The sequence below is a fragment of the Myotis daubentonii genome, chromosome 15 (genome assembly GCF_963259705.1).
Source record: "Myotis daubentonii chromosome 15, mMyoDau2.1, whole genome shotgun sequence".
In the NCBI taxonomy this organism is placed as follows: domain Eukaryota; kingdom Metazoa; phylum Chordata; class Mammalia; order Chiroptera; family Vespertilionidae; genus Myotis; species Myotis daubentonii.
The window spans coordinates 52061416-52077890 of NC_081854.1; the positions used below are offsets into that span (position 1 = coordinate 52061416).

Here is a 16475-nt window from a genome sequence, read left to right on the forward strand (position 1 = left end):
CTTTTTTCAGCAATACATTCCACATCTTGAGGCCTACCAAAGCTCCCGGCTTTGTGTATGCGTGGCTTGAATTGATCTCCCATCGGATATTTATTGCAAGAATGCTGGCACATACGCCACAGCAGAAGGTGTGGCTGCAGTTTATCTCCTACAGATGAAGACTGTAACTACCTGGGGCTTATTAGCACTATTAGTCATTTATTAGTAGCCAGTTACACTTCTTCCAGGTTTAGTTGGGAATTCTCTATTTAATGTGGAGTCAGGTCATGGGGATTACTTGACTGCCCCTGCCTGAATCACATTCCTCGGTGACAACATGGGATTGTGGCTCCCAGTCTGTTGTGAACTACCTATGTCAATTTCTTACGGGCTTTTTTTTAAAAAGTTAAAAATTTGGACCACCTCTGTAGACATCAGTATAAAATTCTGGGTAAAGGAGCTATGGAATTTGCCTATTTTACAGCTTCACACTATAAATGGAAAGGCCCTCACACTCAGGGTTGAAGACCACTGGTCACTGTATCTGAAGAAATTAGGATCAAGTTTTAGTAAAGAGGTTTCAATGTAATTGTGAATAAACCCAGTTAACATGAAAAGTTTCTTCCATCTTGCAGTATGATAAATGACTACTTTAAATTTGTTTTTATTAATTTTTATTTTTTTAATATATTTTAATGATTTCAGGGAGGAAGGGAGAGAGAGAGAGAGAAACATCAGTGATGAGAGAGAATCAGTGATTGGCTGCCTCCTGCACTCCCCCTACTGGGGATCAAGCCCACAAACCTGGGCATGTGCCCTTGACGAGTCTAACCCTGGACCCTTCAGTCCGCAGGCCCATGCTCTATCCACTGAGCCAAACCTTTTAGGGCATATCTGACTTCTCTTCAGTCCGCAGGCCGTTGCTCTAGCCTTTGAGCCAAATGAGCTAGGGCTTTATCTGACTTCTCTTGATTGGCCTTTCAGATCAGAGGAAAATGTGACTACTTATGTATATGTTTGGCAAAAAAGAGAGTGAAATAATTCGTAAATGGAGTTAGTTTTATTTGATGGAGAAGTGCTTTCCAGGAGGAGGAACATAATATATTGAATAAAATCATCCCAAGAATGAACATAATTGGTATAATTGGGGGGTGATGAGCAAGCCAAGTTTGGCTAATAGAGGGGATTCATGTAATTTGGATAAAGTTATTTGCCAAGAGTTGAGGAGTTGGCTGTGGGCAAAGAAATGGTCCAGATCCACTACTTAATTAAAGGAGGAATTAAGAAAGAGATGTAGCTGTCAGTTTCTCAGTTGGCTAAGCGTTTTGTGTTTGTCTGAAATTTACTCATGTTCCTCTTTTTTATTTTATTTTTATTTATTTATTTATTTCTAATATATTTTATTGACTTTTTTCAAACAGGAAGGGAGAGGGATAGAGAGTTAGAAACATCGATCAGCTGCCTCCTGCATACCCCCCAACTGGGGATGTGCCCGCAACCAAGGCACACGCCCTTGACCGGAATCGAACCCGGGACCCTTGAGTCCACAGGCCGACGCTCTATCCACTGAGCCAAACCAGTCAGGGCATGTTCCTCTTTTTTAAAAAAAAATTTTTTTTATTTATTTTAGAAAGAGGAAGGGAGAGAGGGATAGAAACATCAATGATGAGAGAGAATCATTAATTGGCTGCCTCCTGCACGCCCCACACTGGGGATCAAGCCGGCAACCTAGGCATGTGCCCTGACTGGGAATGGAACCGTGGCCTCTTGGTTATGGGTCGAAGCTCAACCACTGAGTAACACCAGCTCGGCTCTCTCCTGTTCTTTAAATTTTGCTACAGGCACCAGGACCTACATGTCCTGGAATTTCTGGAGTCAGCTTGTTTGTCACTATCAACATAATTATGTTTATTCCTTTTAATGCCAATCAGTCTGTAAGGGAGGTACTTATGGCAGTATTCTATAGTTAAATCAGTATGAAGAAGAAATCACAGTATAGCTGATTCAGCAATTTTTTGGTTGCAGAATAGCAGCTAAGACTCATGTACATTTCTTTCTTTCAGGGATGGCCTATGTATGCACAGCTACTGATTGATTTATTCAAATATTTAGCACCTTTCCTTAGAAATGTGGAACTCACCAAACCTATGCAAATCCTCTACAAGGTAATTAATTTGGAGTTATAGATTAAAAATAATCAAAATGTAACAATAAAGAAAACACCACACAACTGGAAATATGAGGCCTAATACTTGTTTTATTATTAAGCTTTTAAAGCAGTGGTTCTCAACCTTCCTTATGCCGCGACCCTTTAATACAGTTCCTCATGTTGTGGTGACCCCCAACCATAAAATTATTTTCATTGCTACTTCATAACTGTAATTTTGCTACTGTTGTGAATCGTAATGTAAATATCTGATATGCAGGATGTATTTAGGTGACCCCTGTGAAAGGGTTGTTGGACCCCCAAAGGGGTCGCGACCCACATGTTGAGAACCGTTGAAGCATGACATATATTCAGAAAAGTGCGAAACTCAAACATATTTGCATAACCAGCACTGGATCATGATATTCATATGTTCAACTTTGGTAGATCCTACCAGTTTTATAAAATGTGTGCACCAGTTAACTCTTCAGCAACATTAGAGTTACTGTTCACATTCTTTTCATTCTGGTTATATTGTCTGGTTTTCATTCTAGCCATTTTTGGCAGTTATGCATTAGGATTGCATAACTCATTGTGGATTTGATTTGCATTTCCTTGAATTCTTAATGAGGTTTTTATGTATACATTGGCCATTTGGATAGTCTCCTTTTGTGATGTTCCTTTTCCAGTCTTGTGCTCATATTTCTATTGGATTATCTGCATTTTTCTTATGTCTTTTGGGAATTCTTAATTCATTCTGGATGTAAGCCCTTGGTTAATAGATATCACACTCACTTTTCTTGTAGCTTGTCTTTTCATGTCACTCCCTTAAAGTAAGGTGTCTTAAGGAACAGATGTTTTAAATTTAGTGTAGTAGAAATTAGCAATTATTTTGACTTCCTTTAAAAGTTGTTTTTGTGTGTGTCTTGCCTAAGAAATATTTGCCAATCCCAAATTGCATTCTGTTATATGTGTGCCTGCCCAAGTTTAAGTCTGTGCTGTATCCCAAATTTATTTTAAGTCCTTCACTTTCTATTGATTTGGCACTTATGTCAAAAGAATTGACTACATTTTTAATAATGTTTTTGTATTGACTTTAGAGAGAGAAACATTGATGTGAGAGAGAGACATCAATCGGTTGCTTCCCATATGCGCCCTGATCAGGAATAGCACTGCAACTTTTTGGTGTACAGGACAAAGTTGCAACTGACTGAGCCACCTGGCCAGGGGTGACTTTATTTTCTTTTATTTTTTTGGTTGGTCTGTACCATTTTGCAGTTCCTTAAAAACTTTGCAATCAGTTTCACTTCTAAAAATTTGCTGGAGTTTAAAAGGAGATTGCACTTAAGTCTATAGATCAATTTGGAGAGAATAGACATCTTAATAATGTTGAGCCTCCCCCCCGCCCCCATCTTTTTTTTTTTTGGATTAAGGTATTACATGTGTGTCCTTATCGCCCCTTTCCCCCCACGCCCACTCACGCCCTCACTCCCCTGGTGTCTGTTTCCATTGGATATGCTTATGCATGCATACAAGTCCTTTGGTTGATCTCTCCCCTTTTCCCCCACCCTCTCCTGCCTTCCCTCTGAGGCTTGCTGGTCTGATTGATGCTTCTCTGTCTCTGGATCTGTTTTTGTTCATCAGTTTGTTGTTCATCATATTCCACAAATGAGTGAGATTATGTGATATTTATCTTTCTCCAACTGGCTTATTTTGCTTAGCATAATGCTCTCCAGGTCCATCCATGCTGTTGTAAATGGTAGGAGTTCCTTCCTTTTTACCGTAGCATAGTATTCCATTGTGTAGATGTACCACAGTTTTTTAATCCACTCATCTGCTGATGGGCACTTAGGCTAATCTTAGCTATGGTTGTTAATTGTGCTGCTATGAACATAGGGGTGCATATGTCCTTTCTGATTGGTGTTTCTAGTTTCTTGGAATGTATTCCTAGAAGTGGGATCACTGGGTCAAATGGAAGTTCATTTTCAGTTTTTTGAGGAAACTCCATACTGTTCTCCACAGTGGCTGCGCCAATCTGCATTCCCACTCAGCAGTACATGAGGGTTCCTTTTTCTCTGCACCCTCACCAGTACTTGTCATTTGTTGATTTGTTGATGATAGCCATTCTGACAGGTGTGAGATGGTACCTCATTGTCGTTTTAATTGCATCTCTTGGATGATTAGTGACTTTGAGCATGTTTTCTTTCATATGTCTCTTGGCCTTCCTTCTGTCTTCCGGAAAGTATTTATTTAGGTCTGTTGCCCATTTTTTTTTATTGTGTTTATCTTCCATTTGTTAAGTTATATGAGTTCACTGTAAATGTAAGAGATTAAACCCTTATTGGAGAAAACATTGGCAAATATGTTCTCCCAGGCAGTGGGCTTTCTTGTTTTGTTGGTTTCTTTTGCTGTTCAGAAGCTTTTTATTTTGATGTAGTCCTATTTATTTTCTCTTTAGTTTCCATTGCTTTAGGAGCAGTATCAGTGAAGATAGTGCTTTGGCATATGTCTGAGATTTTGCTGCCTGTGGATTCCTCTAAGATTTTTATCGTTTCCCGTCTACGTTTAAGTCCTTTATCCATTTTGAGTTTATTTTTGTGTATGGTGTAAGTTGTGTTGAGCTTTTCAACCCATGAAAGTGTATATCACCATTTAGTTAGGCTTTTAATTTTACTCTGCAGTGCTTTGTAGTTTTCAGCATAGATGTTTTAAATATCTTTCCTTAAACTTACTCCTATATATTTGATGTTTTTTGTCAAATTGTAAGGGAGATCTTTTTAAAATTTTCATTTCGTTGTTAGTGGTCTAGAGAAATAAAATTGATTTTGTATATCTGCCTTGTATCTAGCCACCTTGCTGAATTTACTTTTTCTAAGGGATATATTCTAAGTACAGATCATTTCATCTACCTGTAACAGTGGGTTTTTCATTTCCTTTTTCTTGCACTGACCAGTAACTGCAGAACATTGTTAAGTAGGAGATAGCAATAATTGCGTAATTGTTTCATTAGTAATCTTGGGGAAAGCTCTCAGTATTTCCCCATTAAGTATAATGGTTTTGTGAATCTATAGTTTTGTTTTAGAGATACCATTATCTGATTAAGGAAATACCCTTCTATTTATAATTTGCTGTGAGTTAAATCATTAAATGGGTATTGATTTTTTTTTTTGTTTGAGCATACAAGACCCTGTAAAATTTTTTTCTGTTAATGTTTTAATTCATTAATTTTCAAATGCGTTTAAATCACCATTGCATTTCTGAAACATTTGGTCATGATATATCACTGATTTCTATTTCTAACATATAGGATTTTTGAATAATTTTCATATCAGGTTTTGTTATCGGCGAAATGCTACTGCAATTGAGAGTGGAAAAATGTTCTCTATTTTCATAAGATTGTGAAAATAGTGTTAATTTTTTCCTAAATATTTGTAAGGATTTGCCAGTAAAGCCACCTAGGCCATGAGTTACATTTATGGGAAAGGTTTTAACAACATTTTAAACTTCTTTATTATAAAGGACTATTCAGATTTTCATTTTTGGTTTAGGTTTAAAAAATAGAATATTTAAATTGAATAGTTAAATGTAGGTTTAAAAAATTGAATATTTTGTGTATTTTACCTGAATTGTCCAATTTATTAGCATGTAATTAAGATTCTCTTAAACTGTTTTTCATGTCTGTACTGATGGTTCTTTTTCATTCCTGAGATTAGTATTGTGTTTTTTCTATCAGTCTTGGTAGGGTTTACCTTTTATTAATCTTTTCAAAGAACCAACTTCTAACTTCAGTTGCCACTTCCACCCCCTATCCCTGTTTCAGTGCTTTTTTTAAAAAAATTTTTTGCTTTTTTTCTCTTTTTTTGTTTTTAATTAGCTGTTCTTTTTCCAACTTCTGAAGATAGCTTACTTACATCATTGTTCTATTTTTTGTTTTTGTCCAGCCTCTTCTAGCATATGTATTTAAGGTTATAAATTCTTGACACCTAGCTTTTCATAATTTGCAGATGTAAATATTTTGTTAAATAACTTGTGATGTTATTGTTAAAGCTTGTAACTTTGTCACTGAAGTATACATCTGCCTCTTTTGAGTTAAAAATCACGATAGTAAAACTATTACTCCCATTTTATTTAATGTGGAGTCGGCAAATGCTTTTTTCTTTTTTTCTTTTTTAATAGGGCACTTTAAGAGTGCTGCTGGTTCTTCTGCATGATTTCCCGGAGTTCCTTTGTGATTACCATTATGGATTCTGTGATGTGATCCCACCCAATTGTATTCAGCTAAGAAACCTGATCCTGAGTGCCTTCCCAAGAAACATGAGGCTCCCAGACCCATTCACTCCTAATCTGAAGGTAAAGTTTCAAACAGTTCAAGGAAAAGAAAATTATGTCTTAATATTAATAGTTCTCTGGTAAGTAGGTGTCAGGCTAGTCATTTGCTGGGTGGCCCCACAGCACAGAATTGCAGAACAGACAGACCCTTTTGCATGCCCACATTTCACAGGTGTTTTGTTTAGATGGTTGATGTAAGGGAGAAAAGGGACCGTGTAAAATCATACCACTGTGGTGTGGGTACTGTCATTTCTATGTATTTTCTACCCTCCCTTCACATAAATGTTTTTAAAAGTAGCAAGTATGATGTCTGTTCTGCTGGGGTGTCTTTTCCAAGACCAGAGCTTTTGGTGAGTGATTAATCTAATTTTGTACTCTGGTTTTAAAGTCCAAGTCCAGGGGGGAAAAACAGTTAGTGATACAAGACCTCTCCACAAAAGGTACCTAACCTGCTTTAATTTTAGAGAGATAATTTCTGTAATTTTGCATTTCAGTTCTTCTAAGCATTGATAAAAAGCAGCTCTACTCTTTGAGATATTTATAATGTGTATAGTTTTAGAAAAACATTTCTACCACTTTGTAGCATAGATACTACAATTAACTCTTACAAATGCTCTGGTTTTGATTGTATTTGGCAGGTAGATATGTTGAGTGAAATTAACATCGCGCCCCGGATTCTCACCAATTTTACTGGAGTGATGCCACCTCAGTTCAAAAAGGATTTGGACTCCTATCTTAAAACTCGGTCACCAGTCACTTTTCTATCTGATCTGCGCAGCAACCTACAGGTTAATTGGTTTGGCTTAATTCTTAGCTGTATGTCTTTCATAAAAAGCACTTTCTATGCAGTCCTTATGTGTGGCCTGATTAGGAGTCAGTCTTTTCAACTTGATTAAATACATAGTCTTTTTTTTTCTTTTAATATTTATTGAACTTAGGGTGACATTGGTTAATAAAATGATATAGACTTCAAATGCACAATTCTATAATACATGATTTGTATGTTGTATTATGTGTTCATCACCCCAAGTCATTTCTGATGGTTGGGTGAGAGTAACTAGATTATACATTTTACTAATTCATCTTAGCGACAAAAAACTAACCTTGGAAGAAGCGACCAGGGAATGGACTGATTTTCTGTAAGAATAGACTGCTAGTAACTATTCCCGGCCAGTACTCCCAAGATTTTTCTAAAGAAATGGTCTAATTTGCTCTATAGAAAATGACTTGAAGTTGTATTAATTTTCCACACCAAGGAGGAAGCCTTTTCCCTCTCCAAATCTTTTCTGTAATTGAAGTGTAGTGCATATTTTCACTTTATAAACTTCACTTTTATGCTGGTACCTGTTAAAGAGCTTCGGTTTCCTAAGGGAAATGTTTGGCAGCTGTGTATTTGTTAAATACCCTCAACAAGCTCAAGGAAATTTATCTGAAATGTAAATGACAAAGAATATTGAAAGCAGTTCAGCTTTTCTTTGAAGGCATAAAAAGGCACGAATCAGCCCTCTGAGAATAAGTCAGGTGCTTTGTTTTATTCATTTAGGTATCAAATGAGCCTGGCAATCGCTATAACCTACAGCTCATCAATGCACTGGTGCTCTATGTCGGGACTCAGGCCATTGCACACATCCACAACAAGGGCAGCACACCCTCAATGAGCACCATCACCCACTCGGCTCACATGGACATATTCCAGAACCTGGCTGTAGACTTGGACACTGAAGGTGAGTGAAGCCAGCAAGTTCTCAGAGTCAAGTTTTCTGCACCTTAAGCTACAGTCCAGTCATAAAAATACATTAGAGAAATAATGTTCTGTCAGTGTTTATGGCTCTTTCTGGCTATTTTATTTTTAATTGGATAGTATCTGCTCAATGCAGAAAACTATAAAGGAAAGAATCATCCAGAATTCTTCCCATATCAGTTAATATTTCAGTATATGACTGCAGTATTTTTTTTAAGAAATTTTTTAAATATATTTTATTGATTTTTTACAGAGAGGAAGGGAAAGAGATAGAAACATCAATGAGAGAGAAACATCGATCAGCTGCCTCCTGCACATCTCCCACTGGGGATGTGCCCGCAACCAAGGATGTGCCTCGACCGGAACCGAACCTGGGACCCTTCAGTCCGCAGGCCAACACTCTATCCACTGAGCCAAACCAGTTTTGGCTGCAGTATTTCTTTAATGTGAAAAATAAACATGTTCCTTTTATTAGCCTCTCTTTAAAAATAGGCTTGATACATTGTTTTTTTTAACCTGCCTTTTCCTCATCACCTGTGGTGCCTATTTGGTAGGCAGCATTTTAATATTAGGCATTATAAACTTTAATGAATAGGACTTCCCCTACTTGCTCTGCAAAAAGCTCACAATATAATTCCTACTACAGGTTGCATTTTGCCTGGTTGAACTGCATTTCTTTTTTTTTTCTATATTCTAGTAGGTGCTAACCAAGGGATGCCTGCCTGTTAACTTTGCTATGGATTCTTGAGGGGCTAATCTTGAGTATGCATATACTGCTGGCCTATTTGTAGAAGGGATTTGAGGCAGATTAAAATCAAGACTTAATAAAATTGGTTACCATTATGTTCAGAGCCCAGCAAGAAGAAGGTAGCCTTTAGGGACACCTTAAAACTGTGATAGCCTTACAAACATGAGTAATATCAAACAGAAGCAGACAACCAAACCTAGTTAATAGATAAAGTGTGGTCTGTGAACCTCTGATAGAGTTCAAGACCCTTTTAGAAGGGCTGTGAGGTCAAAACTATTTTCATAATATCTTGGCTTTTTTTGTACTCATTTTGTAATGAGGGTACAGTGGAGTTTTCCAGAGGTTACATGAAATGTAACACTGGAACAGATGGGACAGGCAAAAATGAGAATTCAGCCATCTTCTGTTAAGTGACATTAAAGAGATTATGTAATGTAAAACAGTGACATACTTCACTAAGTTTTTTTAGGGAAATACTTTAAAACTTTTTAATGTGGAAATATTGAAATAAGATCCACAGCAACGAAAAAGGACTAAAGGATAATTTGAAAGCTTATAGCAGAAGAAATCCAAATCCCAGCCAATCAGAATGACTTGCCTTCTTATTTTGGTCTTACAGAGCAAGTCCTCACTAAACTGAGTTTTCTTGATTTTTTTTTTAGGTCGGTATCTCTTCTTAAATGCAATTGCAAACCAGCTGCGGTACCCAAATAGCCACACTCACTACTTCAGCTGCACCATGCTATACCTTTTTGCAGAGGCCAACACTGAAGCTATCCAAGAACAGATCACAAGGTAAGAGAGAAGTTTGTTTTCCAGGTGCTTCTACCCCTTTATTGTGAATTCTCTTGAATGTTTTTCCTGTGCATTGAGCATCTTTTACATGTGTTCAATGTGGGATGTAGTTCTGAACAAAATGGACATGGTTCCTGTCTAATAATTAGTCTGAATCACAGGTCATAATCATTGCTGAAATAAAAAGTATTCAATAGAAGACACCAGCATTTTGGTTTAAGATCATGTGGTGGCGGTGCAATTTTTAACCAGTCCTGTGTTATACAGGCAGTATTTCTTAGATTTATATACCAAAAACTAACTAGTGATAATGTCCTATCTTGTAATTATTTATAAAGCTGCAGTCAACTTCCTTGTACTTAAATCTGTGTTCTTGTGCTTTATTATTTTCTTGGTAAATTTAGAAGTACAGTTGGCTAGGTAAAAAAAATGAGTATTTCAGTCAATGCTGCCGTTCAGTATTAGAATTTGCTTCCTATTTCCTTTCATTTAGTGCATACTTTAAGTGATTACTTTTTTGCACCATGTAGTCTGATATTATCCTAACTTCACCTTAACTTAGTCTTCTAGGCTCAGTAATGAATCAGGAAATCTGGGTTTGAATCCAGCCTATTCTCAAGAATCCACCTGGGTTATTAACCATGCTATATTGAGTACAGAGATTAATCCACTTGTCTTTAGTAAACTGAAAGTTGTTAGCTTTACTAATCAGGGAGAAGAGTTAGGGATCCTGAATTCAGTGCATTAACTCACTCATTCTTCCCTTCTCCAGGGTTCTCTTGGAACGGTTGATTGTAAATAGGCCACATCCTTGGGGTCTACTTATTACCTTCATTGAGCTGATTAAAAATCCAGCATTTAAGTTCTGGAACCATGAATTTGTACACTGTGCCCCAGAAATTGAAAAGTAAGTTAAAAGATTTTTTAATTGTCTGAGAATGAGAATCATTTGATGGCTTCAGCCTGGGTGGATCGTTAAGGCAGTTGTTAAAGCTACACAGTGTTGCCAGGCCTGATCTTTGGCGGGTGGGGAAGGTCAATCCTCACTTGAGGATGTCTTTTTCCCATTGCTTTCCAGAGAGAGATGCATGTGAGAGATATATTGACTGGTTGCCTCCCACACACATACAGATGGGGGTGGGACATGAACCTGAGATCCTTTGGTGTGGTGTGCAGGCTGATCTCTACCCACTGAGAACACTGGCCAGGCCTGAACTTTTCTCAACAAACGTAATTACCTCTTTCCCTTCAGGTTATTCCAGTCTGTCGCACAGTGCTGCATGGGACAGAAGCAGGCTCAGCAAGTAATGGAAGGGACAGGTGCCAGTTAGACGGAACTGCATTTCTGTTGTAAATGTTTCAGCCTGGATGTCCCACAGCACCAAGTCCATAAACTGGCTGAGGAATCCTTTCAGCTCTTCCTGACTTCCCCAGCCCTTTGGTTCTCAGGAACCTGCCCCAATTAGTTTGGGCCAGCTTCCTGTCTATGTGGGCACGTTCCAAAGTTTAAATGCATTTTTTTGACTCTTGGCCAAAATTTAGAAAATGCTGTGAATATCATTTTGAACTTGTGTAAATACATGAAAGAGAAAAACCTTTGTCTGGAACTTCTTGGGTTTGTGCAAAAAGTGTCAAAGGCACGTACATAAACTGGTAACTGCCCATCGCATGTGAAGAGGCTGCTGCTGCCATGTACTTGCCTGGGGGCATAGCTCCACGTCTTGACATTCCTGGTGTCCCAAAGAAGAAGCAAAAAAGCCAATTTAAATATTATATAACATTTTTTTAATATGGACCTTGAAAATCACAAAAGTTGGTGAGTATGATAGAATTTAGCATACAATTTGCTTTGTCCCTGCCCCAGATCTAAAGTTGACTGCTAGAGAACATGCTCTTTTTACAAAGGGAAACACACCAGGGCTAAAGCGTGCACCGCCACCACCACCACACCCGCCACCCCAAATCTCTCCTGATGCTTGTAAACTGAGGAAAGGGAACCAAATAGTATCAACTGCCCTCCCCCTTTATCCCAGGCTAAGATGAATAACAAAAAAAAGTCAAAAGGACCAACACAACCTCTTTTGTAAGGATACATATTGGTCCAGTGTTATACTCTGTAGCCTTTCCAGTTCTTGGCCGTTAGCTCCCCTACTTCTTGTGTGTGCAGACTAGTCAGTGCAGCATTAAAGTCATGACACACATGCAGTCCGCTGTGCCTTTCCTCAGGAGCAGCAGCCAGTGCTGACGGTCCCCCCTTGCAAAGCCTGGGGACTTTGGGAACCAGCTTTTTGCTAAACGGTAGATCTTTCCCACTAGTTTTGAGCCTGTTTGGCCTGTTCAAACAAGCAAAAAAAGTCTTTTTCTTTTTTTTTTTTAGTGTTTCTTCCTGTTCCTTTTCAATAGAAATTGTTAGAGCAGGTTTCTATGATTAAACAATTACAAAATGCCCTTTAATTTTAAAAGAAAAGTTTATGGCCAGAGAGGACAAAAAGGTCCAAAATTAACTAGAAAATCTTACATGATGCGGGCTTGAATGTCATTGGTGTCTCAGGATTTCTTCCCTGAGGGTGAGTTGTCCCATCTAGAGCAAACTTCAGACTGCTGAGGAGTTAAAACATGCTCTGAGTGCCAGTGACATAGCTTATTAAATCATAAAAAAGTTAAGGCAGCAGTTAATTGTCAAAGCGACACACAGTGTTACCAGGCCTAAACTTTGGGGGGTGGGAATCCACTTGAGGATGTCTTTTCTGTTCCAAATAGACTCAATTTTAACCAGGTCTACTTTCAAAGGTCGTGTTATTAAACACTACACTAGACTACAAGACCTTTTATTACCACAATCAAATTTCTGCTAACTTTGGTCCAAACAGAGAACAAAACAGCTATAAAGTGTTTTGGTTTTAAGAAGTTAAAAAAAGGGGGGGAGAGGGTAATTGGTCTTGGTGACAATTAGCAGAGATTCCCAAGTCTGCTGTTCCCAACCCTTAAACATGTTCCCTTACCTCAGAGTTCATCCCAGCACACCTTTGCTCCTTTGGCTTTTCTTATTAACCACCAAAAGGAAAGATCAAATTTTCCTCCTTTTCAAGCATCCATGAATATCAGCTTAGAAAAGTCCTTCTCATGGGATGTTCCTTCAGGTAGCAGGGAATCCGCTTAGCTTTAACCCGTCAGTTCCAACAGCTGGTGTAAGATCATCTTCTGCCCATAACGAACCTGTAAGGCCTGCTGCTCCCTCCAGCTGAGTTTGCTGTAGACATCCTTATTACCGAGTAAATCTTGCTCAGCTTTTAAGTCTGTGGCATAGGCTTGCAGGGTCAACAGAACACTGTCCCGAAGAAGCTGTCTCCATGATTCTTTGAGCCTGGGGATATTTGTGATCGTCAGGCTGTCCTCTTCCCTTTTATCTCCCCATCCATCCTGTTCTTTCAACTCTCTGAACTCCTCAGCAGACATGCACAGGACCTAGAAGCAACCATGGGCCCTTTAATTAGGATTTGCCACTTGTGTGTTTCTGAAATTGATGTAGAGACGACAACCTATCTTGGTAGCATTCAAATATCCTCTTCCCTTCATCCCTCCCTCCCTCACCTGGCTCTATAGCTCTAAATACGAAGGCTGCTTTGAGCATTAAATCGCAGTTTGGGGCCCTTTACCTTGAGTGTGGTGGTCAGTTCCTCTTCAGTCAGCACCTCTTCCCGCCCAATCACAAAGGCTCCCTCCTCCCCTACCATCTCTAGTTCGCATAAGTAATCCCAGCGTTCCCACAGCTGGAGCCTTTCAGCTTCATCTCTTGCTCCTGTAGATAGAAAAGTAGTGTGAAGCCTCAGTCTATCAAAGGTCGTTTCTTAGTCTGCCCCTAGTCTGCAAAAAGCAACTATTAGCAAAGCACCTGGGGCGGATAGGGGAAGGAGGCACATCCACGTGTCCAGGATTGAGTCAATCTGGCACTCACCCTGTAATGCTGCCTCTCGCACTGTCACCATCTGAATGTCAGCTGTGTCATCTGTGTTGTCAGGGTATGGCTCAGCAAAGCCATACATGTGAATCAGCTGCCAATTGGCCATTTGCCCGTAAGTGTTGAAAATCTCATGGCCTTTGGGAATAGGCTGAGTAGCCACCATCCGAAGACAGTTCTGGAGTGGAAGGGAGCAGCTGGGAACAGGCCCTCCCTTCCCTTCCCCGCCCCATGATTACTCCCCCCTTAGGAAGACCCTCCAGCAGGCCTGTTCAGCGATGAGATTGATGCTATGCCCACCAACAGAAACTTCCACACAGTAAACAATTTAATGAGCTCCGGCATCTTACACCGCTGACCTGCTGCACACACCCTGGCATTGTGCAGAGCAGCCCACCTCCAGCACCAAACAAATGATGGCAGTCAAGTTCATCAGAAGATTAACCACAAACCTGAGAAGTTCTGTGCTCAAACCATTTCACTGGGGGACGCACGTATAGGAGGCGCTAACTTCACTTACTCTTTCAGGGCCAGGAAAGTGGAGCCCATTCAGCCTAGTGGCCAAACAGCCACAAATGACAGGCACTGGTCTGAATGATGCCCAGTCATCAACACTCCTACGAACGCACTGGGAGGGGTCCACTCACTGGAGAGTACTCTAGATTGGCATTGTGATCGGCTACGTGGTTTAGTATGTCTGCGGCAGGCACCATCAAGGGGGGGTTTGGTTCCTTTTCATCATCCTCTTCCTCCAGGGGTTCCTGAAAGCTACCAGAGAGAACTTGGCTGAAGCCCAGGGCAGGGAGAGGGGCTGGGGTAGGGTTCACTGTTCTCTCCCCTCCTGTCCCTCAATAGCGTTCTAAAGAAAAGGGGCCTCCCAGGCTGCTCACTGACCTATAGGCCATCACGAGAGCCACGAGCTGCTGGTAGAGTTCCAGGGAGCGAACCCTGGGGCTGAAAAGGTCGGGGTGGGCTTCCATGAAGGGCAGCACGACGGAATGGTACTCGCTGCGGATGTTGGCCAAATCCTTCTCCACGGCCTCGGGGACCCCTGTCCCCTGCAGCAACCGCCGGCGCTCCCCCTCCGGCCTGCAGGGAAACCCTCGTTCCCTTCACACGCCCCACCGAGACCAGGGCTCCGGAGACAGCCTGCCCCCCACCCCTCCACGGCTCTCACCAGAACATCGGATGCTCCAAGCGGCCCAGCTCGGGCCAGAGCGCAAAGTAGGGGCTCCAGGGTGAGGCCGGAGCCTGCAGCTCGTGGAGGAGCGCCAGCAGCAGCGGCACCCAGCCCGACTGGCTCTGCAGCGCGCCCCGCTCTGCGGGAGACAGAGGTGAGGGCCCGCGCGCGGCCCGCGGCCCCTCCTCCCGCCCCACCCGCCGGCGCGCGCACCTCGCTCCAGGAGGTCGCCGATGGAGCAGGTGTGCTGCGACAGGAGCGCGGCCCGCGGCACCGCGAACAGCAGCTCCCCGGCCTGCACGCTCTCCCGGGCCACCATGCCGTAGCCGGCCACCGTGCCCTGCCGGCTCACCGCCACCTAAAGGGAAGCAGCGGCTCAGAGCACGCCCGCGCCCAGCCTGCCCGCGTCTCCGCCCACCCCACTCACCTTGGGGCTCAGCTCCAGCCCCACGCGCCCGCACCAGCGCAGGAAGCCGGCCACTGGGTCCGGGTCCCGGTCGAGGCCGTGGCCACAGCCTTCAGGCCCGGTCACCTAAGACAACAGAGCGCACTGGCGAGGCCCCGCCCCCGAGAGCTCGCGGGGGGCGGAGACGGCGGCGCCGCACGGAGGGGGCGCTGAGTGGAGGAGGGGACCGGAAGCGACCGCGGGAGCGAGGGAGTGGAGGACACCCCCGCGCGGGACGGATGCGGGTGGAGCAGCGCGAGGCGCAGTGGGGAGAGGTGGGCCCCACGCCGGCCGCCCGCGACTTACCCGCCGGCGCTTCACCCGAGCCGCCATGGTCCGCGAGCGTGCGACCTCGCCAGTTCCGTGGAGCCGCGCCGCGCTTCCGGCGTCCCTGGCCACGCCCCCGGCGTCCCTGGCCACGCCTCCCGGCGGGGCTTTGAGGGCGGGGCCACGTGCCCGACCCGCCGCGCGGACCACGTGGGGCTAGTGTCAGAGCGATTAGGGATTGGCACCTGGTAGTCAGTCCTGAAAGCGGCCTTCTGTGAGGGTGTCCCCATTTGGGCTTAGAAAACGTGCGGTCGGGTGCAGGAAGACGTGTCCCCGTGCCACCTCGAGCCTGGTTCTGAGCCGGGCACAACCCTCCCCTGGGATCTCCGACTGCTGAGACCTCGGGTGCACGTCCGGGTGAGGGACAAAATCTGTTTTCTGGATGCGAAGCTGAGGGCCTTGCGGCTGCGGCTGTCGGCGCACCGGGCGGGCGCTGGCCTGCCTGCATCTCCGCCACTCGTTAGCTGTGGTCATCGCCGGTTTTATTTGCTCAATTAGAGCAGTTTCCATGCCGGCGTGGGCAGGGCTCACAGAATTAGGATAAGCTCCTGTCACACGCGCTAGTATATTCCTGTTTTCATTTTCTGCATAGCACACAGTGGGTTTAATTTTTATTTACTTGCTTTGTTAGCTGACACACAGCAGGAACTCAGTGCCTATTGGGTAGACGGCTGAGTTAATCATAAGTGGCTAAACCTGGGGAAGGAGCCTGCTGTTAAATTTAACAAGGCAACGAATGAACACAGAGGTTACAACGCTTGTGTTTGGAAGTCCAACGATGCCAATGCCAGCTCCCCACTTGGCTTTATTACAGCAAATCCCTTATT

At 42.6% G+C, this 16475-nt stretch overlaps 2 protein-coding genes across 13 annotated transcripts in view; one reads left to right on the forward strand and one right to left on the reverse strand.

Moving 5' to 3' along the window:
• CNOT1 (CCR4-NOT transcription complex subunit 1) overlaps positions 1-11332 on the forward strand; it is a 73342-nt gene extending 62010 nt beyond the window's left edge. For 9 of the 12 annotated variants that reach the window (XM_059667872.1, XM_059667875.1, XM_059667874.1 and 6 more), the window contains 8 exons: positions 11-128; positions 2043-2144; positions 6302-6475; positions 7093-7242; positions 7998-8178; positions 9606-9738; positions 10511-10645; positions 10991-11332. In XM_059667872.1, the coding sequence (XP_059523855.1) occupies positions 11-128; positions 2043-2144; positions 6302-6475; positions 7093-7242; positions 7998-8178; positions 9606-9738; positions 10511-10645; positions 10991-11069 (1072 nt within the window). In that variant the 3' untranslated portion in view covers positions 11070-11332. Of the gene's footprint in view, positions 1-10; positions 164-2042; positions 2145-6301; positions 6476-7092; positions 7243-7997; positions 8179-9605; positions 9739-10510; positions 10646-10990 lie in introns of those variants that run through there. The other 3 variants (XM_059667879.1, XR_009448906.1, XM_059667882.1) reach the window with 3 other exon arrangements.
• Positions 11333-11500: 168 nt separating this feature from the next.
• On the reverse strand, positions 11501-15765 carry SETD6 (SET domain containing 6, protein lysine methyltransferase). The gene is made up of 9 exons (XM_059667894.1): positions 15628-15765; positions 15304-15408; positions 15090-15234; positions 14874-15015; positions 14591-14785; positions 14344-14464; positions 13694-13874; positions 13395-13537; positions 11501-13203 (listed from the first exon to the last, which is right to left on the reverse strand). Exons 1-9 carry the CDS (start codon positions 15652-15654, stop codon positions 12901-12903), a joined length of 1362 nt encoding a protein of 453 aa, XP_059523877.1. The 5' UTR covers positions 15655-15765; the 3' UTR covers positions 11501-12900.
• Positions 15766-16475: the final 710 nt, after the last annotated feature.